The sequence below is a fragment of the Carassius carassius genome, chromosome 1, assembly GCF_963082965.1.
Source record: "Carassius carassius chromosome 1, fCarCar2.1, whole genome shotgun sequence".
Classification (NCBI taxonomy): Eukaryota; Metazoa; Chordata; class Actinopteri; order Cypriniformes; family Cyprinidae; genus Carassius; species Carassius carassius.
Window position 1 is genome coordinate 15142251 of NC_081755.1, and position 26113 is coordinate 15168363.

At 39.4% G+C, this 26113-nt stretch overlaps 1 protein-coding gene across 2 annotated transcripts in view; it reads right to left on the bottom strand.

The window, feature by feature from the left end:
- Positions 1–446: 446 nt before the first annotated feature.
- Positions 447–26113, bottom strand: part of LOC132146149 (endoplasmic reticulum metallopeptidase 1-like) — a 67055-nt gene continuing 41388 nt past the window's right edge. Inside the window, exons 10-15 of one of the 2 annotated variants that reach the window (XM_059556996.1) lie at positions 24907–25097; positions 18445–18597; positions 17286–17461; positions 17045–17160; positions 967–1118; positions 447–892 (exon numbers count right to left, since the gene is read on the bottom strand). In XM_059556996.1, the coding sequence (XP_059412979.1) occupies positions 716–892; positions 967–1118; positions 17045–17160; positions 17286–17461; positions 18445–18597; positions 24907–25097 (965 nt within the window). In that variant the 3' untranslated portion in view covers positions 447–715. Of the gene's footprint in view, positions 893–966; positions 1119–17044; positions 17161–17285; positions 17462–18444; positions 18598–24906; positions 25098–26113 lie in introns of those variants that run through there. The other variant, XR_009434899.1, reaches the window with a different exon arrangement.

The window sequence follows — 26113 nt, forward strand, 5'->3', positions numbered from 1 at the left end:
GTTTCATTTACTACACATAGGCCTACTGAAGCTCGCAGTGTTTTCAACCTCTGCTGCCTCAATATAGGAGTACACGAGCACATAAACATCATTTCTAGAACTGCTCTGTGTCACTTCATGTGCATTTTACTTATTTTGAGAATCATTATCATCATATACAAAGAGACAGCAGTTTAAAAAAAAACACCAATGTTTCAGGAGTTTATTACACAGAATACAACACATGCTTATTAGATAACTGTATTTGAGTTGATGTATATGCTTTTATTTATTATTCTTTATTTTCACAAATTTAGAAAAGTAATCAAAAATTACTCAAAAGTAATTAGTTACATTACTTTAATAAAGTAATTGAAAAAGTTACACTACTATTACATTTTAAACAGGGTAACTTGTAATCTGTAACCAATTACATTTCCAAAGTAACCTTCCCAACACTGGTCGTCGCCAATATATTTCTACCATAAAATTTGAACCTTGTTGGGACATTTTTGGAAACAAAACCATTAGAAACAACACCATTAGGAAACAAGCTAATAAATCACATAATAAAGTGCTTTGAAAATCCGTACGTTTTGTGCAAGGGGTAGGTTTAGGTCTAGGGTTAGGGTAAGAGGATAGAAAATACACTTTGTACAGTAGAAAAACCCTTACACCTGTGGAATGTCCCCATAAAAAAAGGAAACCAGTGTGTGAGGGTGTGTTTGTGTGTCCCTCAGTATCTGTACACGTGGTACGTGCTGATCCATGAGGATGAGAACACCCAGGCTGGGAATCTCTTCAGGAAGGACTCGAGCGGCTCTGAACGGCCGTCTGAACCAGATAAATAATGAGCGGAGATGATCAGAGAGATCAAGCCCTCATCAGGAGACTCCTCTGAGGACTTGAGCGTCTGAAGACCAGAAAACACAATAAACACTGTGGTGCTCCTCAGGTTAAATATGTGGTTCTGGAGTTCAAACTCACCCAGATCTCAATCCAGAAGGTCCAGGATATTGCGTCGAGGCCGTGAGTATAAAATATGAACCTCCCTCCAATTTCCCTCCAGCCGCTGAAAGACCAGCCAGTCAGAGACGCTTCAGCGTGAGGACGCAGATACAGAGACATGTGACTCGGACCTGAGTGAGAACAACAGATTATTGAATGCTGCCTTAATATTGCATTTTGTTCTCTAAAGCCAAGTTGGATTGCTGGACTATGTGTAACTTTTTATTACAGAATACCTGATAACCTAAATTTCTGTTGCTGTTTAAACACATGTGGCATACAGACAGACAGAGAGATGCAACAAATTAATAAAATATGCTACTATATATATACAAACATTTGTATAGATGTATATAAAAGCAGTTTTTTAACATATAACTATATAAAAAATATAATTATAAAACTAGTCAAATAAAACTAGTAAATATCAGTAATTTGTGTTTGCTATATATAAAAACATAACTAAAATTAAAGCTGCAAGCAGCGATGAATGGGCCCTCGCACCCGGGCTCACCGCCATCATGTGGCTTTAGTAAAAAGGTGAACGGTGAGAAATGTGCATTTCAAATCGTAAACAAAAAGTGAAATATGTCAAAGTCATTTATATGTGCCAATTTTGCTGCTGCCAATAGGTGGCACTATCATTATAATGGAATACTGGCCTTCTGATGTGTTCAGGCCAGGAGTCTTATCGAACATGTGAAGTTTGGGGAATATTGAACATTTTATGCCTGAGTTACAACAACTACTCTTCCCATGGCGAGACATCAAATTTTGTCACAGCACCATGGACACGCCCTTTAACAAAATCTAAAGATCTCCACAATTTAACATTGCAAAGACCTTTAGATTAGACTGACCAAAATAAAATGTTGATGTCATAAAATTTCTTGGAGTAGTTCTTTGCAGTGTAAAACATGACACTTCCTGTTGCCAGCAGGTGGCGCTATGACTATGACTGAATATGGGCATGTAGATCTGTTGAGGGCAGAATTCTTATCTAACAGGTGAAGTTTGAGGCAGATTGGACATTGTATGTCTGAGTTACAGCAACTTCCTTTTTCATGGCGAAACATCGAAATTTGTCAGGCCGCCATGGACACGCCCTTTAACGAAACCTCAAGTCCTTCGCAATTTAACATCGCAAATGGCTTTAGATTACTCTGACTAAGTTTGGTGTTCATCTGAATAAATCTCTAGGAGGAGTTCGTTAAAGTACAACCCCTGAAAATGGCAAAAACAACACCAATTTTGCAGGGAAAATTCAAAATAACCGACTTCCTGTTGGGAATAGGATTTCGTACCAAGAGACTTTTTTGTAGGTATTGGTGTGTTACATGTGTGTACCAATTTTTGTACATGTACGTGAAACATAGCTCGAGGCGCACTCCGTTGAAAGTGTAAAGGTGGCGCTATCGAGCCATTTCGCCGCATCCGATGGAATATTGGCCTTCAGATCTGTTCAGGCCAGGACTTTTATCACACATGTGAAGTTTGGGGAAGATCGGACTTTTTATGCCTGAGTTATAACATCTTTTATTCCCATGGCGAGACTTTGAATTTTGTCACCGCGCCATGGACACGCCCCTTAACGAAAACTCAAGATCTTCACAATTTAACATTGCACAGGCCTTAAGATTAGACTGACCATAAAAAAGACATTGATGTCAAAAAATTTCTAGGAGTAGTCTGTCGAAGTGTAAAATATGTCACTTCCTGTTGCTTATAGGTGGCGCTATGACTATTACTGAATATGGGCATGTAAATATGTTCAGGTCAGGAGTCTTATTAAACATGTGAAGTTTGGGGCAGATTGGACATTGTATGTCTGAGTTATAGCAACTTCATTTTACATGGCGAATCATCGAAATTCGCCAGGCCGCCACGGACACGCCCTTTAACGAAAACTCAAAATCTTCGCAATTTAACATCGCAAAGGCCTTTAGATTAGGCATACCAACTTTGGTGTTGATCTGAATTAATCTCTAGGAGGAGTTCGTTAAAATACAACGCATGGAAATGACAAAAATGACACAAAATTTGCTCATAAAATTAAAAATAACCGACTTCCTGTTGGGTTTCGCATTTTGCTCCTAGAGACTTTTTTCTAGGTATTAGAGAGATACATGTGTATACCAATTTTCATAAATGTACGTGAAACGTAGCTCGAGGCGCACACCGTTGAACGTGTATAGGTGGCGCTGTCGAGCCATTTTGCCACACCCACTTCTGAAACCCATATCAGACGTAAATTTTCGCCAGTTCTGAGGTGTGTGCAAAGTTTCATGACTTTTCGAGCATGTTTAGGCTCTCAAAAATGCGATTCATCTTGGAGAAGAAGAATAATAATAATTAAAGCTGCAAACAGCGATGAACGGGCCCTCGCACCCGTGCTCACCGCAATCGTGTGGCTTTAGTAAAAAGGTGAAGGTGGGAAATATGCATTTCAAATCGTAAATATAAGTGGAATATGTCAAAGTCATTTACATGTGCCAATTTTCCTGTTGCCAATAGGTGGCGCTATCATTATAATGGAATATTGGCCTTCAGATGTGTTCAGGGCTGCACTCTTATCGAACATGTGAAGTCTGGGGAAGATTGAACATTTTATGCCTGAGTTACAACAACTTCTCTTGCTGTGGCGAGACATCAAATTTTGTCATGGCGCCATGGACACGCCCTTTAACAAAAACTGAAGATCTCCACAATTAAACATTGCACAGGCCTTTAGATTAGACTGACCACAAAAAATACATTAATGTCAAAAAATCTCTAGGAGTAGTTTGTCTCAGCGTAAAATATGTCACTTCCTGTTGCCAGCAGGTGGCGCTATGACTATAATTGAATATGGGCATGTAGATCTGTTAAGGGCAGAAGTCTTATCTAACATTCAAAGTTTGGGGCAGATTGGACATTGTATGTCTGAGTTACAGCAACTTCCTTTTTCATGGCGAAACATCAAAATTTGTCAGGCCGCCATGGACACTCCCTTTAACGAAACCTCAAGATCTTCCCAATTTACCTTCGCAAAGGCCTTTAGATTTAACTGACCAAGTTTGATGTTGATCTGAATAAATCTCTAGGAGGAGTTCGTTAAAGTACAACCCCTGAAAATGCCAAAAACAACACCAATTTTGCAGAGAACATTCTAAATAACTGACTTCCTGTTTGGATTTGGATTTCGTACCAAGAGACTTTTTCATAGATATTGATGTGTTACATGTGTGTACCGATTTTTGTACATGTACGTGAAACATAGCTTGAGGCACACTCCGTTGAAAGTGTATATGCACTCAGTTCAAAGTGTATAGGTGGCGCTATCGAGCCATTTTGCCACACCCAATGGAATATTGGCCTTCAGATCTGTTCAGGCCAGGACCCTTATCACACATGTGAAGTTTGGGCAAGATCGGACATTTTATGCCTGAGTTATAACATCTTTTATTCCCATGGCGACACATCAAACTTCGTCACGGCGCCATGGACACGCCTTTTAACGAAAACTCAAGATCTTCACAACTAAACATCACACAGGTCTTTAGATTAGACTGACCACAAAAATAACATTGATGTCATAAAATTTCTTGGAGTAGTTTGTCGCAGTGTAAAATATTTCACTTCCTGTTGCCAATAGGTGGCGCTATGACTATAACTGAATATTGGCATGTAGATCTGTTCAGGTCAAGAGTCTTATCCAACATGTGAAGTTTGGGGCAGATTGGACATTGTATGTCTGAGTTACAGCAATTTCCTTTTTCATGGCGAAACATCGAAATTTGTCAGGCCACCATGGACACGCCCTTTAACGAAACCTCAAGTCCTTCGCAATTTAACATCACAAATGGCTTTAGATTACACTGACCAAGTTTGGTGTTCATCTGAATAAATCTCTAGGAGGAGTTTGTTAAAGTACAACCCCTGAAAATGGCAAAAACAACACCAATTTTGCAGGGAAAATTCAAAATAACCGACTTCCTGTTGGGATTAGGATTTCGTACCAAGAGACTTTTTTGTAGGTATTGGTGTGTTACATGTGTGTACCAATTTTTGTACATGTACGTGAAACATAGCTCAAGGTGCACTCCGTTGAAAGTGTATAGGTGGCGCTATCAAGCCATTTTGCCACACCCGATGGAATATTGGCCTTCAGATCTGTTCAGGCCAGGACTTTTATCACACATGTGAAGTTTGGGGAAGATCGGACATTTTATGCCTGAGTTATAACATATTTTATTCCCTTGGCGAGACATCGAACTTCGTCATGGCGCCATGGACACGCCTTTTAACGAAAACTCAAGATCTTCACAGTTTAACATCGCACAGGCCTTTAGATGAGACTGACCACAAAAAAGACATTGATGTCATAAAATTTCTAGGAGTAGTTAGTCGCAGTGTAAAATATGTCACTTCCTGTTTCCTATAGGTGGCGCTATGACTATAACTGAATATGGGCATGTTAATCTGTTCAGGTCAGGAGTCTTATTAAACATGTGAAGTTTTGGACACATTGGACATTGTATGTCTGAGTTATAGCAACTTGATTTTTCATGGCGAATCATCGAAATTCGCCAGGCCGCCACGGACACGCCCTTTAACGAAAACTCAAAATCTTCGCAATTTAACATCGCAAAGGCCTTTAGATTAGGCATATCAACTTTGGTGTTGATCTGAATTAATCTCTAGGAGGAGTTCGTTAAAATACAACGCATGGAAATGACAAAAATGACACAAAATTTGCTCATAAAATTAAAAATAACCGACTTCCTGTTGGGTTTCGGATTTTGCTCCAAGAGACTTTTTTGTAGGTATTGGAGAGATACATGTGTATACCAATTTTCATACATGTACGTGAAACGTAGCTCGAGGCGCACACCGTTGAACGTGTATAGGTGGCGCTGTCGAGCCATTTTGCCACACCCACTTCTGAAACCCATATCAGACGTAAATTTTCGCCAGTTCTGAGGTGTGTGCAAAGTTTCATGACTTTTTGAGCATGTTTAAGCTCTCAAAAATGCGATTCATCTTAGAGAAGAATAATAATAATAATAATAATAATAATAATTAAAGCTGCAAGCAGCGATGAACGGGCCCTCGCACCCGGGCTCACCGGCAGCGAGTGGCTTTAGTAAATAGGTGAACGGTGAGAAATATGCATTTAAACTCATAAATATAAGTGGAATATATCAAAGTTTATTCCATATATGTGCCAATCTTTCTGTTGCCAGCAGGTGGCGCTATCATTATAATGGAATATTGGCCTTCAGATGTGTTCAGGGCTGCACTCTTATCGAACATGTGAAGTTTGGGGAAGATCAAACATTTTATACCTGAGTTACAACAACTTCTCTTGCTGTGGCGAGACATCAAATTTTGTCATTTTTGCCATGGACACGCTCTTTAACAAAAACTCAAGATTGCCACAATTTAACATTACACAGGCCTTTAGATTAGACTGACCACAAAAATACATTAATGTCAAAAATCTCTAGGAGTAGTTTGTCTCAGCGTAAAATATGTCACTTCCTGTTGCCAGCAGGTGGCACTATGACTATAATTGAATATGGGCATGTAGATCTGTTAAGGGCAGAAGTCTTATCTAACATGCGAAGTTTGGGGCAGATTGGACATTGTATGTCTGAGTTACAGCAACTTCCTTTTTCATGGCGAAACATCAAAATTTGTCAGGCCGCCATGGACACTCCCTTTAACGAACTCTCAAGATCTTCCCAATTTAACTTCGCAAAGGCCTTTAGATTTAACTGACCAAGTTTGATGTTGATCTGAATAAATCTCTAGGAGGAGTTCGTTAAAGTACAACCCCTGAAAATGCCAAAAACAACACCAATTTTGCAGAGAACATTCTAAATAACTGACTTCCTGTTTGGATTCGGATTTCGTACCAAGAGACTTTTTCGTAGATATTGGTGTGTTACATGTGTGTACCGATTTTTGTACATGTACGTGAAACATAGCTTGAGGCGCACTCCGTTGAAAGTGTATATGCACTCAGTTGAAAGTGTATAGGTGGCGCTATCGAGCCATTTTGCCACACCCAATGGAATATTGGCCTTCAGATCTGTTCAGGCCAGGACCCTTATCACACATGTGAAGTTTGGGCAAGATCGGACATTTTATTCCTAAGTTATAACATCTTTTATTCCCATGGCGACACATCGAACTTCGCCACGGCGCCATGGACACGCCTTTTAACGAAAACTCAAGATCTTCACAACTAAACATCACACAGGTCTTTAGATTAGACTGACCACAAAAATAACATTGATGTCATAAAATTTCTAGGAGTAGTTTGTCGCAGTGTAAAATATTTCACTTCCTGTTGCCAATAGGTGGCGCTATGACTATAAATGAATATTGGCATGTAGATCTGTTCAGGTCAAGAGTCTTATCCAACATGTGAATTTTGGGGCAGATTGGACATTGTATGTCTGAGTTACAGTAACTTCCTTTTTCATGGCGAAACATCGAAATTTGTCAGGCCGCCATGGACACGCCCTTTACCGAAACCTCAAGTCCTTCGCAATTTAACATCGCAAAGGGCTTTAGATTACACTGACCAAGTTTGGTGTTCATCTGAATAAATCTCTAGGAGGAGTTCGTTAAAGTACAACCCCTGAAAATGACAAAAACAACACCAATTTTGCAGGGAAAATTCAAAATAATCGACTTCCTGTTGGGATTAGGATTTCGTACCAAGAGACTTTTTTGTAGGTATTGGTGTGTTACATGTGTGTACCCATTTTTGTACATGTACGTGAAACATAGATCGAGGCGCACTCCGTTGAAAGTGTATAGGTGGCGCTATTGAGCCATTTTGTCACAACCGATGGAATATTGGCCTTCAGATCTGTTCAGGCCAGGACTTTTATCAAACATGTGAAGTTTGGGGAAGATCGGACATTTTATGCCTGAGTTATAACATCTTTTATTCCCATGGCGAGACTTTGAATTTTGTCACGGCGCCATGGACACGCCCCTTAACGAAAACTCAAGATCTTCACAACTTAACATTGCACAGGCCTTTAGATTAGACTGACCACAAAAAAGACATTGATGTCATAAAATTTCTAGGAGTAGTTAGTCGCAGTGTAAAATATGTCACTTCCTGTTGCCAATAGGTGGCGCTATGACTATAACTGAATATGGGCATGTCAATCTGTTCAGGTTTGGAGTCTCATCAAACATGTGAAGTTTGGGGCAGATTGGACATTGTATGTCTGAGTTATAGCAACTTCATTTTTCATGGCGAATCATCGAAATTCGCCACGCCGCCACGGACACGCCCTTTAACGAAAACTCAAAATCTTCGCAATTTAACATCGCAAAGGCCTTTAGATTAGGCATACCAACTTTGGTGTTTATCTGAATTAATCTCTAGGAGGAGTTCGTTAAAATACAACGCATGGAAATGACAAAAATGACACAAAATTTGCTCATAAAATTTAAAATAACCGACTTCCTGTTGGGTTTCGGATTTTGCTCCAAGAGACTTTTTTGTAGGTATTGGAGAGATACATGTGTGTACCAATTTTCATATATGTACGTGAAACGTAGCTCGAGGCGCACACCGTTGAACGTGTATAGGTGGCGCTGTCGAGCCATTTTGCCACACCCACTTCTGAAACCCATATCAGACGTAAATTTTCGCCAGTTCTGAGGTGTGTGCAAAGTTTCATGACTTTTCGAGCATGTTTAGGCTCTCACAAATGCGATTCATCTTAGAGAATAATAATAGTAACAATAATTAAAGCTGCAAGCAGCGATGAACGGGCCCTCGCACCCGGGCACACCACCAGCGAGTTGCTTTAGTAAAAAGGTGAATGGTGAGAAATATGCATTTAATGTCATAAATATAAGTGGAATGTATCAAAGTATATTCCATATATGTGCCAATCTTCATATTGCAAGCAGGTGGCGCTATCATTATAATGGAATATTGGCCTTCAGATGTGTTCAGGCCAGGACTCTTATCAATCATGTGAAGTTTGGGGAAGATTGAACATTTTATGCCTGAGTTACAACAACTTCTCTTGCTGTGGCGAGACATCAAATTTTGTCACAGCGTAATGGACACGCCCTTAAACAAAAATTCAAGATCTCCACAATTTAACATTGCAAACACCTTTAGATTAGACTGACCAAAATAAAATGTTGATGTCATTAAATTTCTAGGAGTAGTTTGTTACAACGTAAAACATGTCACTTCCTGTTGCCAGCAGGTGGCGCTATGGCTATAACTGAATATTGGCATTTAGATCTGTTCAGGTCAAAAGTCTTATCCAACATGCAAAGTTTGGGGCAGATTGGACATTGTATGTCTAAGTTACAACAACTTCCTTTTTCATGGCGAAACATCGAAATTTGTCAGGCCGCCATGGACACTCCCTTTAACGAAATCTCAAGATCTTCCCAATTTAACTTCGCAAAGGCCTTTAGATTTAACTGACCAAGTTTGATGTTGATCTGAATAAATCTCTAGGAGGAGTTCGTTAAAGTACAACCCCTGAAAATGCCAAAAACAACGCCAATTTTGCAGAGAACATTCTAAATAACTGACTTCCTGTTTGGATTCGGATTTCGTACCAAGAGACTTTTTCGTAGATATTGGTGTGTTACATGTGTGTACCGATTTTTGTACATGTACGTGAAACATAGCTTGAGGCGCACTCCGTTGAATGTGTATATGCACTCAGTTGAAAGTGTATAGGTGGCGCTATCGAGCCATTTTGCCACACCCAATGGAATATTGTTCTTCAGATCTGTTCAGGCCAGGACCCTTATCACACATGTGAAGTTTGGGCAAGATCGGACATTTTATGCCTGAGTTATAACATCTTTTATTCCCATGGCGACACATCGAACTTCGTCACGGCACCATGGACACGCCTTTTAACGAAAACTCAAGATCTTCACAACTAAACATCACACAGGTCTTTAGATTAGACTGACCACAAAAATAACATTGATGTCATAAAATTTCTAGGAGTAGTTTGTCGCAGTGTAAAATATTTCACTTCCTGTTGCCAATAGGTGGCGCTATGACTATAACTGAATATTGGCATGTAGATCTGTTCAGGTCAAGAGTCTTATCCAACATGTGAAGTTTGGGGCAGATTGGACATTGTATGTCTGAGTTACAGCAACTTCCTTTTTCATGGCGAAACATCGAAGTTTGTCAGGCCGCCATGGACACGCCCTTTAACGAAACCTCAAGTCCTTCGCAATTTAACATCGCAAAGGGCTTTAGATTACACTGACCAAGTTTGGTGTTCATCTGAATAAATCTCTAGGAGGAGTTCGTTAAAGTACAACCCCTGAAAATGGCAAAAACAGCACCAATTTCGCAGGGAAAATTCAAAATAATCGACTTCCTGTTGGGATTAGGATTTCGCACCAAGAGACTTTTTTGTAGGTATTGGTGTGTTACATGTGTGTACCAATTTTTGTACATGTACGTGAAACATAGATCGAGGCGCACTCCGTTGAAAGTGTATAGGTGGCGCTATCGAGCCATTTTGCCACACCCGATGGAATATTGGCCTTCAGATCTGTTCAGGCCAGGACTTTTATCAAACATGTGAAGTTTGGGGAAGATCGGACATTTTATGCCTGAGTTATAACATCTTTTATTCCCATGGCGGGACTTTGAATTTTGTCACGGCGTCATGGACACGCTCCTTAACGAAAACTCAAGATCTTCACAACTAAACATCGCACAGGCCTTTAGATTAGACTGACCACAAAAAAGACATTGATGTCATAAAATTTCTAGGAGTAGTTAGTCACAGTGGAAAATATGTCACTTCCTGTTGCCAATAGGTGGCGCTATGACTATAACTGAATATGGGCATGTCAATCTGTTCAGGTTCGGAGTCTCATCAAAAATGTGAAGTTTGGGGCAGATTGGACATTGTATGTCTGAGTTATAGCAACTTCATTTTTCATGGCGAATCATCGAAATTCGCCAGGCCGCCACGGACACGCCCTTTAACGAAAACTCAAAATCTTCGCAATTTAACATCGCAAAGGCCTTTAGATTAGGCATACCAATTTTGGTGTTGATCTGAATTAATCTCTAGGAGGAGTTCGTTAAAATACAACGCATGGAAATGACAAAAATGACTCAAAATTTGCTCATAAAATTAAAAATAACCGACTTCCTGTTGGGTTTCGGATTTTGCTCCAAGAGACTTTTTTGTAGGTATTGGAGAGATACATGTGTATACCAATTTTCATACATGTACGTGAAACGTAGCTCGAGGCGCACACCGTTGAAAGTGTATAGGTGGCGCTGTCGAGCCATTTTGCCACACCCACTTCTGAAACCCATATCAGACGTAAATTTTCGCCAGTTCTGAGGTGTGTGCAAAGTTTCATGACTTTTCGAGCATGTTTAGGCTCTCAAAAATGCGATTCATCTTAGAGAATAATAATAATAATAATAATAATAATAATAATAATAATAATAATAATAATAAACGGAGCAATTCCAAGAGGGTCCTCACACCATCGGTGCTCGGGCCCTAATAATAATAATAATAATAATAATAATAATAATAATAATAATAATAATAAACGGAGCAATTCCAAGAGGGTCCTCACACCATCGGTGCTCGGGCCCTAATAATAATAATAAACGGAGCAATTCCAAGAGGGTCCTCACACCATCGGTGCTCGGGCCCTAATAATAAACGGAGCAATTCCAAGAGGGTCCTCACACCATCGGTGCTCGGGCCCTAATAATAATAATAATAATAATAATAATAATAAACGGAGCAATTCCAAGAGGGTCCTCACACCATCGGTGCTCGGGCCCTAATAATAATAATAATAATAAACGGAGCAATTCCAAGAGGGTCCTCACACCATCGGTGCTCGGGCCCTAATAATAATAATAAACGGAGCAATTCCAAGAGGGTCCTCGCACCATCGGTGCTCGGGCCCTAAATATAGCTGCAAGCAGCAATTACGGGGCCAAGCACTCCAACGGCAAATGTAGGAGCTAAGCATGGCATGGAGCATCACACCAAATGCATTAATGAGCAATAACAGCAATTTTAGGATTATTGTAATTGAAATGGCTAAAAAAAATCATAAATACCACCTCTAGTAGCATGATTACTTGGCTTATCAAGTTTGACCAATAGGTGGCACTGTTATAAAATCAATTTGTGTACTCTGTGTGACTTTTCAATGACACACACAAAGTTTGGTGTTAATTTGCCAAAAAGCATTCCATATATACAGCCTCAAGTGTCATTTTGTCATTGTGCCTCAAATTCGTCCCTGTGGTATGTGAAAACTGTTTTGTCTATCAACACAAAATCCATAACTTTGTCTCAGCATAGTCTGCAGATCATCTGATTCGAATTTGGTGAAAATCGGACCTACGGTTGATGAGGAGTTCGAAATAGTAGGTTTTCAACATGAATAAAAATGGTGGACTGGAAGTTCAGCATACACTGGCATATTTGGTATCTATGTTATCGGCATAAGCCAGGGAATATTTTGAGCCCAGTTTCATTCAAATAGGCTAATGCAATAAAAAGTTATTAGCATTTTTAAAAGTGTAATTATTCATGGTTAACGAATGTTTTATTACTCTTGACCAATAGGTGGTGCTGTTACCAAATTTTTGTGGCATGGTCAGTGTGAGGTGGCGATGATTCATACAAAGTTTGGTGCAAATATGTCAAAGCATTTCAGAGAAACAGCCTCAAATGCATTTTGGCATCCTTCCAGCAAATTTGTTGATGTGCTAAATGTGAACCGTTTCGTATATCGACACGAAATCCATAACTTTTGGCCAGTGGCGTCTGAAGATGATCCCCGTCAAATTTGGTGAAAATCGGACTAACGGTCTAGGAGGAGTTCGAAAAAGTAAGTTTTCAACATTAATCAAAATGGCGGACAGGAAGTATGGCCAATTTTCGCATAATTGGTATCTATGTTCTCGGCATGACCCAAAGAATACGGGGAGACCATTTTCATTTCAATTGTCTAATTTACTCAAAAGTTATTAGCATTTTTTAGATATTTCATTATAACTTTTAACTTATTATATAACTTTTAAGCCACCAAACTTTTTGAGTACCTTCAGGGCATGGAGCCGAACATTTTTGTAATTATTTTCGTAACGATACGGTAATGCGTTCAAAAAATACAGCATTTTAAAGCGTAATTCAAAATGGCCGACGCCTAAAATGGCTGACACGGGAAAGTTGGATATCATTCGACTTGACATGACCCACCGAATCTAAAGAGACCAGTTTTGTGATTTTTGGCCAAACCATTCGGAAAATATAAGCAAAAATATGCATTTTTCATATCTCCTGACCACTAGGTGGCACTGCGTCGAAACACTGCAGGTAGGCTCAGGACATGCTTGTTATAACACACACCAAGTTTGGTCTCAATATGCCAAACCGTTGCCGAGATATAGCCTCACATGCATGTTTGCGTGCTTTTTGTTAAATTTGTTTACATGTCATTCAACAAATGTTGGACAAATCAACTTGAATTCCATAACTTTTTGCCTGCATGGTCTGAAGATGATATGAGCCAATTTTCGTGAAGATCGAACTAACCGTCTAGGACGAGTTCGAAAAAGTAGGTTTTTCAAAAAATTTAAAATAGCGAAAAAACGAAACCTTGCGATTTTTGAATTTTGGGGTTCATTCAACTTGGCATGAGCCAAGGATTCAGAGGAAAAAAGAATTTCCATTTTCTGGCTTACGGTTCAAAAGTAATTAGCATACAAACATTGAAAGTTTGGACAAGTGGTGGCGCTAGAGAGTAGGAGTTAGAGACTTCAAATTTGCTATAGTTAATGTTGGGACTGTCCTCTATCAGTGTGCCAAATTATACAACTTTCCCGCAATCGGTTCTATGGGCTGCCATAGACTTGCGGCGGAAGAAGAAGAAGAATAATAACGCCAACGATTACAATAGGTGCCTACGCACCTTCGGTGCTTGGCCCCTAATAATAAATATAGCTGCAAGCAGCAATTACGGGGCCAAGCACTCCAACGGCAAATTTAGGAGCTAAGCATGGCATGGAGCATCATACAAAGTGCAACAATCAGCAATTAAACCAATTTTAGGATGATTGTAATTGAAATGGCTGAAAAATCATAAATACAAGCACTAGTAATAAGATTAAATGGCCTATCACTTTTGACCAACAGGTAGTGCTGTAATCAAATAATTGAAAGTTTGGACAAGTGGTGGCGCTAGAGAGTAGGAGTTAGAGACTTCAAATTTGCTATAGTTAATGTTGGGACTGTCCTCTATCAGTGTGCCAAATTATACAACTTTCCTGCAATCGGTTCTATGGGCTGCCATAGACTTGCGGCGGAAGAAGAAGAAGAAGAAGAAGAAGAAGAAGAAGAAGAAGAAATATAGCTGCAAGCAGCAATTATGGGGCCAAGCACTCCACCAGCAAATTGAGGAGCTAAGCATGACATGGATAATCACACCAAATGCAACAATAAGCAATTACAGCATTTTTAAGATTATTGCAATTGAAAAGGCTGAAAAATCATAAATACAGCCACTAGTAATTTGATTAATTGGCCTATCACGTTTGACCAACAGGTGGCGCTGTAATCAAATCATTTTGGTGAGTTCTGTGTGATTTGTCAATGACACACACAAAGTTCAGTGTCAATATGCTAAAGCATTGCAGAGATACAGCCTGAAGTGTCATTTTGGCATGATGCCTTAATTTTGTCGCGGTGGTATGTGAAAACGGTTTTGTCTATCAACACAAAATCCATAACTTTGTGTCAGCATAGTCTGAAGATCATCTGATTCGAATTTGGTGAAAATCGGACCTACGGTTGATGGGAAGTTCGAAAAAGTAGGTTTTCAACATAAATAAAAAGGGCGTACCGGAAGTTCAGCATACACTGGCATATTTGGTATCTATGTTATCGGCAGAAGCCAGGGAATATTTTGAGACCAGTTTTATTGCATTTGGCTAATGCAATAAAAAGTTATTAGCATTTTAATAAGTCTAATAATTAACCATTAATGAATGGTTTATTGCTCTTGACCAATAGGTGGCGCTGTTACCAAATTGATGTGGCATGGTCAGTGTGAGGTGACAATGACAGATACAAAGTTTGGTGCAAATATGTCAAAGCATTGCAGAGATACAGCCTCAAATGCATTTTGGCACCCTTCCAGTAAATTCGTTGATGCGCTAAATGAGAACCGTTTCGTAAATCGACACGAAATCCATAACTTTTTGCCAGAATAGTCTGAAGATGATCCACGTCAAATTTGGTGAAGATCGAACTAGCGGTCTAGGAGGAGTTCGAAAAAGTAGGTTTTCAACATTAATCAAAATGGCGGACAGGAAGTATGGCCAATTTTCGCATAATTGGTATCGATGCTCTCGGCATGACCCAGAGAATATAGAGAGATGGTTTTCATTTAAATAGTGTAATTTACTCAAACGTTATTAGCATTTTTTAGATATTCCATTATAACTTTTGACCACAAGGTGGCGCCGCCACCAAACTTTTTGAGTACCTTCAGGGCATGGAGCCGAACATTTTTGTAATTATTTGCGTAACGATACGGTAATGCGTTCAAAAAATACAGCATTTTAAAGCGTAATTCAAAATGGCCGACGCCTAAAATTGGCTGACATGGGAAAATTGGATATCATTCGACTCGACATGACCCACCGAATCTAAAGAGACCAGTTTTGTGATTTTTGGCCAAACCATTCGGAAGTTATAAGCAAAAATATGCATTTTTCATATCTCCTGACCACTAGGTGGCACTGCGTCGAAACACTGCAGGTAGGCTCAGGACATGCTTGTTATAACACACACCAAGTTTGGTCTCAATATGCCAAACCGTTGCCGAGATATAGCCTCACATGCATTTTTTCGTGCTTTTTGTCAAATTTGTTTATGTGTCATTCGACAACAGTTGGACGAATCAACTTGAATTCCAAAACTTTTTGCCAGCATGGTCTGAAGATGATATGAGCCAATTTTCGTGAAGATCGAACTAACCGTCTAGGACGAGTTCGAAAAAGTAGGTTTTTCAAAAAATTTAAAATAGCTAAAAAACTAAACCTTGCCATTTTTGAATTTTGGGTTCATTCGACTTGGCATGAGCCAAGGATTCAGAGGAAAAAAGAATTTCCATTTTCTGGCTTACGGTTCAAAAGTTATTAGCATACAAACATTGAAAGTTTGGACAAGTGGTGGCGCTAGAGAGTAGGAGTTAGAGACTTCAAATTTGCTATAGTTAATGTTGGGACTGTCCTCTATCAGTGTGCCAAATTATACAACTTTCCCGCAATCAGTTCTATGGGCTGCCATAGACCTGCGGCGGAAGAAGAAGAAGAATAATAACGCCAACGATTACAATAGGTGCCTACGCACCTTCGGTGCTTGGCCCCTAATAATAATAAACAAAGCAGATACAAGAGGGTCCTCGCACCTCGGTGCTCGGGCCCTAATAATAATAATAAACGGAGCAATTCCAAGAGGGTCCTCACACCATCGGTGCTCGGGCCCTAATAATAATAATAAACAAAGCAGATACAAGAGGGTCCTCGCACCTCGGTGCTCGGGCCCTAATAATAAACAAAGCAAATACAAGAGGGTCCTCGCACCTCGGGCCCTAAAAATAGTTAAAAATGGCACTAATTTGTGCCATTGATGTTATGGTCTGGACTATAGTTCTGGAATATGTCTTCTGACTCAGATGTTTTAGAAACGTCTACACACTTCATTTTTCATTTAAAGAACTTTTCATGCTAGAAAAATAATAATCACTGTAATAATGATCCAATCATAGATTCATAAGTGTTTATCTTTTAAAATTCTAACAGCGACTTTTGTGTTATTTGTTTGTTTGTTTCTTTGGCCGGCCAGTGTATATAGTTTTAAAATTGTTTGTATTTTTGTATAGTTTTATCATTTAAACAAATTTAGCAACAGTCATTATTATATATAATGAAAGCAGAGATAGTCCCCATTAGGATCATGATAAAATGAGGCTGGAGTCTCACCTTTGACCTCAAAGCTCATTTTGATGGTTCCCCATTGAGTCTGCTGTCTGGATAAGAGCTGGACCTCCAGCGGACCTTTAGGAGAGACTTCAGGAGCCGGAAGATACCAGCTCTTCCTGAAACAATGAGAGAAAGACATCATCAGGTTCAGTGGGTGGCTCAGTTCAGCTGAACGTGTACATGAACTCCATCATTCTCCTTCATGATAAACTCATCTGACAGGAACTGGAGCGTGAGAAACCTTGGGAAGCCGTAGTAGGGCAGCCAGTCCTGACAGTGTGTGCTGATGCTGTCGTTGATCTGTGGGATGTGTGGAGTGATGTGCTGCATGCCGGTGTAATCCAGATTGCTGATACAGAAGCCAGAGTCGGAGCTCTGCAGCGATCCGTTCAGTGTGTGGAAGCTGCGAGTGATGTGCTGGAAACACACACACACATCTGACTGATGAAGGCTGAACTCACAACTCATACAATAATTCATCGGATTTAGACTCATTTTGCTGAAGAATTCTTCTAAAGTGCTTTACAGCTGCTGTATGTAAGATTTTGACTCTACTAAAGCATAAAAATACCATAATATATTTGCAGATATTTAAGAAACACGCAAAGTTAACATACTTGTTTAACTGAAAAACAATGCTACAGTCAGTTATTCTCCTTTGAAAATGTGCGTTCCAAGCCGGAATATCGGTGTTTGCTTTTGGTTTGTGAAACCCACCCACTGCCAGTTTACCCAATTGTATTTCGGCATTGTCAAGTGCGCTCATTCCTGTTTGTGTCGTCAATCTGGCAACCTGCGTGTGAGTTAAGTCTGGGGAGGAGGGGCTGGGTGGAAAAAAACCCTCTCCAATATTTACCATTTTGACTGCAATACCTAGTTCAACCACCCAACGTCCATCCTACATACAGCACCTTTATGAAAAAATGTGTTTCATATTTGTGGTTCTTATAGCATCTGCTCGATTATTCCTCTAACACAGTGATATTGTTTTGTATAATTGAGATTTTTACAGTAAATTATGTATTTAGAAATTTTAAGTTTAATTTTTATACTGTTCCATTTTTATTTCTGTATTTTTTTTATTATTGTTTATCACTTGAATGAAGACACACTGTTATTTTTTATGTTAGTTTTCATGTTTTCATGTATTTCATGTTAATGCATAACTAATATTAATAAACAATACCTTATTGTAAAGCATTACCCTTTTTATAAAGTTTTAGTTTTATATCAGTTTTAGTTACTTTAGTGCATCATGTTAAAGATAAATAATTAAAATATATACAAAAGCGTATACAATTTGCTTATTTAAAGTAAAGAGTATCAGTATCAGTATCAGTATCAGTATTATCAGTAAAGTGAAAAACCCTGCTGTAAAGATGGATCAGTTACAGCTGTACCTGGACAAAGACACGTTTGGGTCGTGGGCTGGATGGGTCGGCAGAATACGGGAAGAACAGACCACAGCTGACCAGAACAAACATCAGCGTGAACACTGACCCCAGAACAGCCAAGACCCGCTTCGTACTGTGGGACAGATAGATGAAGTGAATCTGGAGAGGCAAAAACAGACAATGAGTCGAATAAGATGATTTAGGCCCAATTCCAATTCTACCCCTAAGCCCTTCCCCTTTCCCCTACCCCTCTGTTTCGCGCGTTCACGTGAAGGGGTAAGGGTGTCTCAATTCTCTTTTGGTTGGAGGGTTAGGGGTAAGGAGGAAGGGCCAGATAGCCCTTCAAATGAAGATTCAAATGAAGGGGTATGAATTATCTCGGCAACATGGCTGCTACAGCGAACAAAAAGACACATAAATGTAAGCTTTTTTGGCTTATATAAAGAATGTCAATGTCATGTTAATCAAAGAAATGTTTGCAAAAAATCGCTAATATTTGCTTACGTCATATTATTACAGACTGCACGATAGTGCCACAGCATATGTCTGATCAGGGCGATAACTGCCTTAGACATTGATGGGGGCTAATCACCCCAATAATTAAAATTGCTAAACCATTTTCTCAAATATTGCCTATTAATTTAATGAATTAAATTTACTAAATCAATGTTGTTGCAAATATTAATGTACTTGTTTATCAATGTGTCAGTGTTTTATTATTATAACAACAAAGTGACGAAACCCTACTGAACAATCACTGTATGTATGTATGAGTGTGTGTGTTTGTGTGTGACAAGGCCAACTGTGCATTAAAAGAATTCAGTTTAATCACTGTTTGATATTAATGTGCTGTTTCAATTGATACACACACACATACAAGCATAACTTGCACACAGAGATCATGCTACGCACACACAGAAACATTCAGGAGCTCAGAAACGTATCTGCCCCAATATTGAAACCGCACGTGCATCTGTAGACTAGCACAATTAGATCTAACACTTTAATTGTATTTGTAGATCCTAACAGGCTGTGTGACTATTAGGAATAATTAATCAAAAATCAAAAATAAACGTTGTTATGCAGTTTTCCCTATTGTTTGTGTGCCAGTGATTATCCCTCTGTGTGCAACATTTTGCTGACCACAATCTCTCGTTCAACTTGAATTTGAATTAGGATGTTTGCATTTGAATGTTTAAATTTAAAGGTTTAAATTTTGAATGTTTGACTCTGATTAGGGGACTACCTATTATTGGCCTGACCTATATTTGGCCTATAAGTGTTTTTATGATTATCTGTATCTGATATTTTCAACACCAATTCACTGATAAAATAATTCTGTGGCCGAAAGCAATCTCTGCCCACTTTCCATCTGTTTTGTTGGGAGTCACGAGTCCGACCAATCAATGCGTAATTCACTCACTCCAAAAGCACTTGCTAACTGGAGCTGCTTCAGTGATCACGCATCAGTTGTCTCTCATGGTGAATTTCCACTTGCACGTAGTGAGCGCAGCGGAGTGTTTTGAATTAGTTTTTATGGAAGTTGAGCTTAAATGTTTGCCAGGTGCATGATGGGATTGAAAGCGGCATTGGGGAATGCAATGAGAATGGCCGAGAGCATCAAAAATCTTCAGGCATTCCTTGACTTTATGAAAATATACAGTGAAAAAAACGCTGGCCGACAACAAATAGCTGTGAAAAGAAGATGAAATGCAAACAGAGTGTAAACATTGTTCCCCTTCAGGAACTCGAGCTGCATCAAACACTTTGGGAATGCCCCTTTGTGCCCATGCTGTGAATCACATGTGAAATCAGTCCAATGGAATGGCAAAATTTCACTGGCGGTGTGATGTTGAGACCAGAGAGACTAAAGGCACATCTGAAACAAGCGGCGTTAGCTTCTGTTTTCAGCAAGGGCTCTGTGTGAAACATGTCAGTTTTATTTACTGTTGTTTGTATTTACAGTGCACAATCACCTCTATATGGCAAGCGAAACAGACATCATTTTAAATTGTGTGTTCTTCTCTGCCCGTGCTAAATTTTACGGGTGTGAGTGCATGTGATCATTGTCTTGTTGTTTAGGAGCGAAGCATGCAGGGCTCGAGGGGGCTGATTGTGCATCGTGCTCTCATCGGGCACAAACGGAGTGTGTCTCTGTTTGCAGTCTCTATGGCTCCTGTCCCGCTGTTGCAGAGCCACGGCGGCGAATGGGATCACGGGGATCACATATGAATTTAGCGCTCTCTCTCTATCTCGCTCGAGATTCGGAGACCTGCACTGCGGTCTCTTCCCCCTGTGAGTGAGTCTATGCTGTAGCTATCTTCCTCCAAGAATTAGCAACAATGTATACAGGACATTTTAGATTTTTCCCTTGCTATAATTAGGGGCGGGGAAGCACACGATTTATGAGTTGTTTGGGGCAGAGCATACACAGTCAGCTCTTGATGGGGCTAAATGTCCTAAAGAGTGGGACCTTGGATGTTTAGCTCTGCTCCCGCTGGCCTTTCTTCTTGAGAGAAGAAAGTCTTATCCATTTTAGAATCTAGTGGCTCGTACATTGCCAATAATGTTAGGGGAATCGTTTTATCACGATTCTTTTTATAAAAATCATCTCTTATGATCAGTGCGTGTTCATTTGTATAGTTGTTTTGCTGAATTTAAGTCTGAGGAATTAAATGATGAATATTTATCTGGCTTTGAGAAATTAGCTATATACAGTACAGACCAAAAGTTTGGACACACCTTCTCATTCAAAGAGTTTTCTTTATTTTCATGACTATGAAAATTGTAGTCACACTGAAGGCATCAAGGGCTATTTGACCAAGAAGGAGAGTGATGGGGTGCTGCGCCAGATGACCTGGCCTCCACAGTCACCGGACCTGAACCCAATCGAGATGGTGTAGGGGTGAGCTGGACCGCAGACAGAAGGCAAAAGGGCCAACAAGTGCTAAGCATCTCTCGGGGAACTCCTTCAAGACTGTTGGAAGACCATTTCAGGTGACTACCTCTTGAAGCTCATCAAGAGAATGCCAAGAGTGTGCAAAGCAGTAGTCAAAGCAAAAGGTGGCTACTTTGAAGAACCAAGAATATGACATTTTCAGTTGTTTCACACTTTTTTGTTATGTATATAATTCCATATATAATTCCACATGTGTTAATCCATAGTTTTGATGCCTTCAGTGTGAATCTACAATTTTCATAGTCATGAAAACAAAGAAAACTCTTTGAATGAGAAGGCGTGTCCAAACTTTTGGTCTGTACTGTATTTCCTATACATACATACATGATATACATACTACTGAATGAGTAGGTTTATAGGGTGATGTTTTTACAGCAGTGTACATCCCTGGGCATTTCAATCAGGAAGCAGACATCCAGTCAAGCAAGGGGCTGAGGCCTGGGGAATGGAAGCATATTCGTTCGCAAAGTGCTTCGACAAAGCTCAAGTTCCTGAAGGGGAATGTCTCTAGATTACTTATGTAACCATAGTTCCCCTAGGGAACGAGACGCTGCGCCGCGTTGCCATTTTTCGGACTTGCTTCACCTATCAGAAGCTAACACTGCTTGTTTCGTATGCGCTTTTCAGCTCTCTGGTCTCTATGTCAGACCACCCTTGACGTTTCACCATTCCATTGTAATGATTTCACGTGATTCATAACATGGGCACAAAGGGCCTTCCCAAATTGCTTTGATGTAGCATTTTACTGTAAGATGCGGAATGTCACGGAATTTGTCAAAGTTTGGATGAATTAATAAAAATTAGGTTAGTGCATTTAAATATAGACACAATATGGACTAGTATCTGTAAATATTAAGCCACAAAAATACTGTTTACATATTAATCCAGCATGTCCTGTGTGTCTCTGTGTATGAAAATGGCACAGACATGTGGTTTTGTTTACTACACATACAATGCTCGCACTGATTTTAGCTTCTGTCATCTCACTACATGAGGACATAAAAACATGAACAACATTTCCAGAATTGCTCCTATCCGAGTCAATTCATGAGCATTGGACAGTTTCATTTGAGTAAAACTATCGTCATATTATTTAAGACTACAGAAATTTTAAAGTTCCCCATGGCAATGCAACAAAATATAAGTTTGGGTTAGCATAAAGAAATTATCAGAAATATAATACTGTGGTGCAGTATGATATACATAATACAGGGATTGATGTTTTCTATCGCTATGACAGATTTCCGTGAATCGGGGGAAAAAAATGAGCAACAACGAATCTAGTGAGTGATTCATGATACCCATTCATAAAGACTTGTTTCATTCCTGAATGAATCAGCCATTCAAACAAATCAATTGAATGATTTTATCACTGAATCGTTCAGTGACTTGCCACCACCTGCTGGTGGTTTCAGTTTCATTTTTATGTATAATTGCAGTTATTTAAATAATTTAATATATCTGTATTCAAAATGTTTAAAAAATCATTATCCACATGAGTTCTCCCCTTGTGTTCTTTTGTGCTACCTCTGTAGTACAAATTGATTTTTGTTATTTTTTATTAATACTTATTTCATATGATTGGTAACTTATTTGTCTTATTCTGCTTCTTATTATATTCTTTTAAATATAAATTTTAAAAAGCTTATGAACATAAATTTTGAATTTGAAAGATGAAAATTATGCCATTGCAGATGGATGCAGAGAGGAAGACAGGAGTAAGAAGTGCAGCGTGGGAGTACTACACTCAACCAACACCAGGTAAGACAGTTTTTGCCTTGTTATTCTTAAATGTACATTAATTTTAATTTTCACCAGACATATACAAACCCGATTCCAAAAAAGTTGGGACACTGTACAAATTGTGAGGGAAAAGGGAATGGAATCATTTACAAATCTCATAGACCTATATTTTATTCACAATAGAATATAGATAACAAATCAAATTTCATGAGAGGTACACAGTCCAAAAAAGTTGGGACAGGTAGCAATAAGAGGGCGGAAAAGTTAAATGTAACAGCTGGAGGACCAATTTGCAACTTATAGGTCAATTGGCAACATGATTGCGTATAAAAAGTGCCTCTCAGAGTAGCAGTGTCTCTCAGAAGTCAAGAGGGGTAGAGGATCACCAATTCCCCCAATGCTGCGTTGAAAAATAGTGGTGCAATATCAGAAAGGAGTTTCTCAGAGAAAAATTGCAAATAGTTTGAAGTTCTCATCATCTACAGTGCATAATATCATCCAAAGATTAAGAGAATCTGGAATAATCTCTGTGCGTAAGGGTCAAGGCCGCTAAACCATACTGGATGCCCATGATCTCCGGGCCCTTAGACGGCTTAGACTCACATACAGGAATGCTACTGTAATGGAAATCACAACATGGGCTCAGGAATACTTCCAGAAAACATTGTCAGTGAACACAATCCACCGTGCCATTCGCCGTTGCCGGCTGAAATGCTATAGGTCAAAAAATAAGACATATCTAAACATGACGCAAGAAGCGCAGGCGTTTTATCAGGGGCCAGGTTTGTTTAAAATGGACTGTGGCAAAGTGGAAAACTGTTCTGTGGTCAAACGAATCAAAATTTGAAGTTTTTTCTTTTTTGGAAAAACGGACTAAAGAGGACAAGTTGACAATTACAAGTTGTCATCAGCGCTCATTTCAGAAGCTTGCATCATGATGGTATGGGGGTTGCATGAGTTACATGGGCAGCTTACACCTTTGGAAAGGCACCATCAATGCTGAAAGGTAAATCCAAGTTCTAGAACAACATATGCTCCCATCCAGCCGAAGGGAAGTCCTTGCATTTTCCAACATGACAATGCCAGACCACATACTGCATCAATTACAACATCATAGCGTAGAAGAAGGATCCGGGTACTGAAATGGCCAGCCTGCTGACCAGATCTTTCACTCATATAAAACATTTGGCACATCATTAAGAGGAAGACGCAAAAAAGAAGAACTAAGTTTAGCAATTAGAAGCCTGTATTACACAAGACAAGTAAAACATTCCTATTCCTAAACTTGAGCAACTTGTCTCCTCAGTCCCCAGATGTTTGCAGACTGTTATAAAAAGAAGAGGGGATGCCACACAGTGGTAAACATGGCCTTGTCCCAACTTTTTTGAGATGTGCTGATGCCATGAAATTTAAAATTAACTTTTTTTCCCTTAAAATGATACATTTTCTCAGTTTAAACATTTGATATGTCATCTATGTTGTATTCTGAATAAATTATTGACATTTTAAACTTCCACATCATTGCATTCTGTTTTTATTTGTACAGTGTCCCAACTTTTGGAATTGGATATATATATATATATATGTGTGTGTGTGTGTGTGTGTGTGTGTATATAAGTTCAAAATATTTGTTATCGGTCTACTTGACCTGTGATAATTGGTTTTGGCATCGGCCCTGGTCGACCCCTAATTCTGAACGTTTTAATTGGATTGTTTGAATGTTTGAACTTGAATTCTCTATTTTACAGTTGGTCTGTATGACTCACAAAATAGGAAGACAGAATTATGGTTGCCAGGGTAACAAGTGACGCCAGGATGATGTCGGGTGGGATTTCGTCTTTGCTGCGGCCCTGAATGGGTGTAAAGACCACAAAAACCACCCGGATGAGGAACATGATGTAGACATACGGCACAGCAAGACCCATCAGGTACAGGATGGAGTACTGAAGAGATGCTCCTACAAACACACACACACACACACACACAAACACTTAGACCGCACTAGTGATGAGCACAAACCATGTGGCACTACATCATAAACGACCTCAGTCCAACTGCAACGGTCTGTTTGGACAGCAGAAAAGATCATTAGTGTGCACCTGCCCAGCCTTCAGTACTTGTACATCTCCAGAGTGAAGAAATGGTTAGGTACTGTAACATCATCATAGATCCCTCTCACCCTGGACACAACCTGTTTTTTTTTACTTCTCTCCTCAGGCAGACGCTACAGATCTCTGAGCAGTAGAACATCTAGCCATAAAAACAATTTGTCCCTCATGCCATCTCTAGCCTAAACAGCTTACACGGGACTCATAACCTGTGTTCTGTATTTCATTCTACATCTTTAATAATTGACTCTTTCTCAAGTATTATGTGAATACATATGCATATTTCTTCATTTATACAGCTGTATATAGAGTAAATAATGCATCTGTACATAAATACTGTTCAAGAGACATACACATTATTATTAATTTTATTTATTGTTAAGTCTTACTATTTAAATGTTTTTCTGTACCCATGTCAGATGTGTGTCCATGTAAGTGTGCATGTGTGTATGGTGCGGTCATTTTTTAAATATGACTCTGATTGGATTCGTCTGAAAGAAGAAAGTCATATACATTTAGTGTAATGGATCAGACATCTGTGGGCCGTGTATGCCCTGGACAGTTTGACTTCACTGATGCTCTGCTGCCTACCCATGTGATCTTGCCTTCTTGAACTTTGATTGTTTGCTGGTTGCCCTGACTCCTGCCTGGTATAGTTTCTGCCTCTGTCTTGCCTCTGACCTTCCTGCCACTGTTGTTTGACCATTGTCTGTTGTTAACCTTGATTTATTCATTAAAGTGCTGCAAATGGATACACATGCTTCGGACCGTTCATTACAATAAGGATGCTTTGAAAGTGAACTACCCCTTTAGTTTGTGACGTGAATTTAATGAAGATGGGATTTGAATTATAAATGAGTCGTTC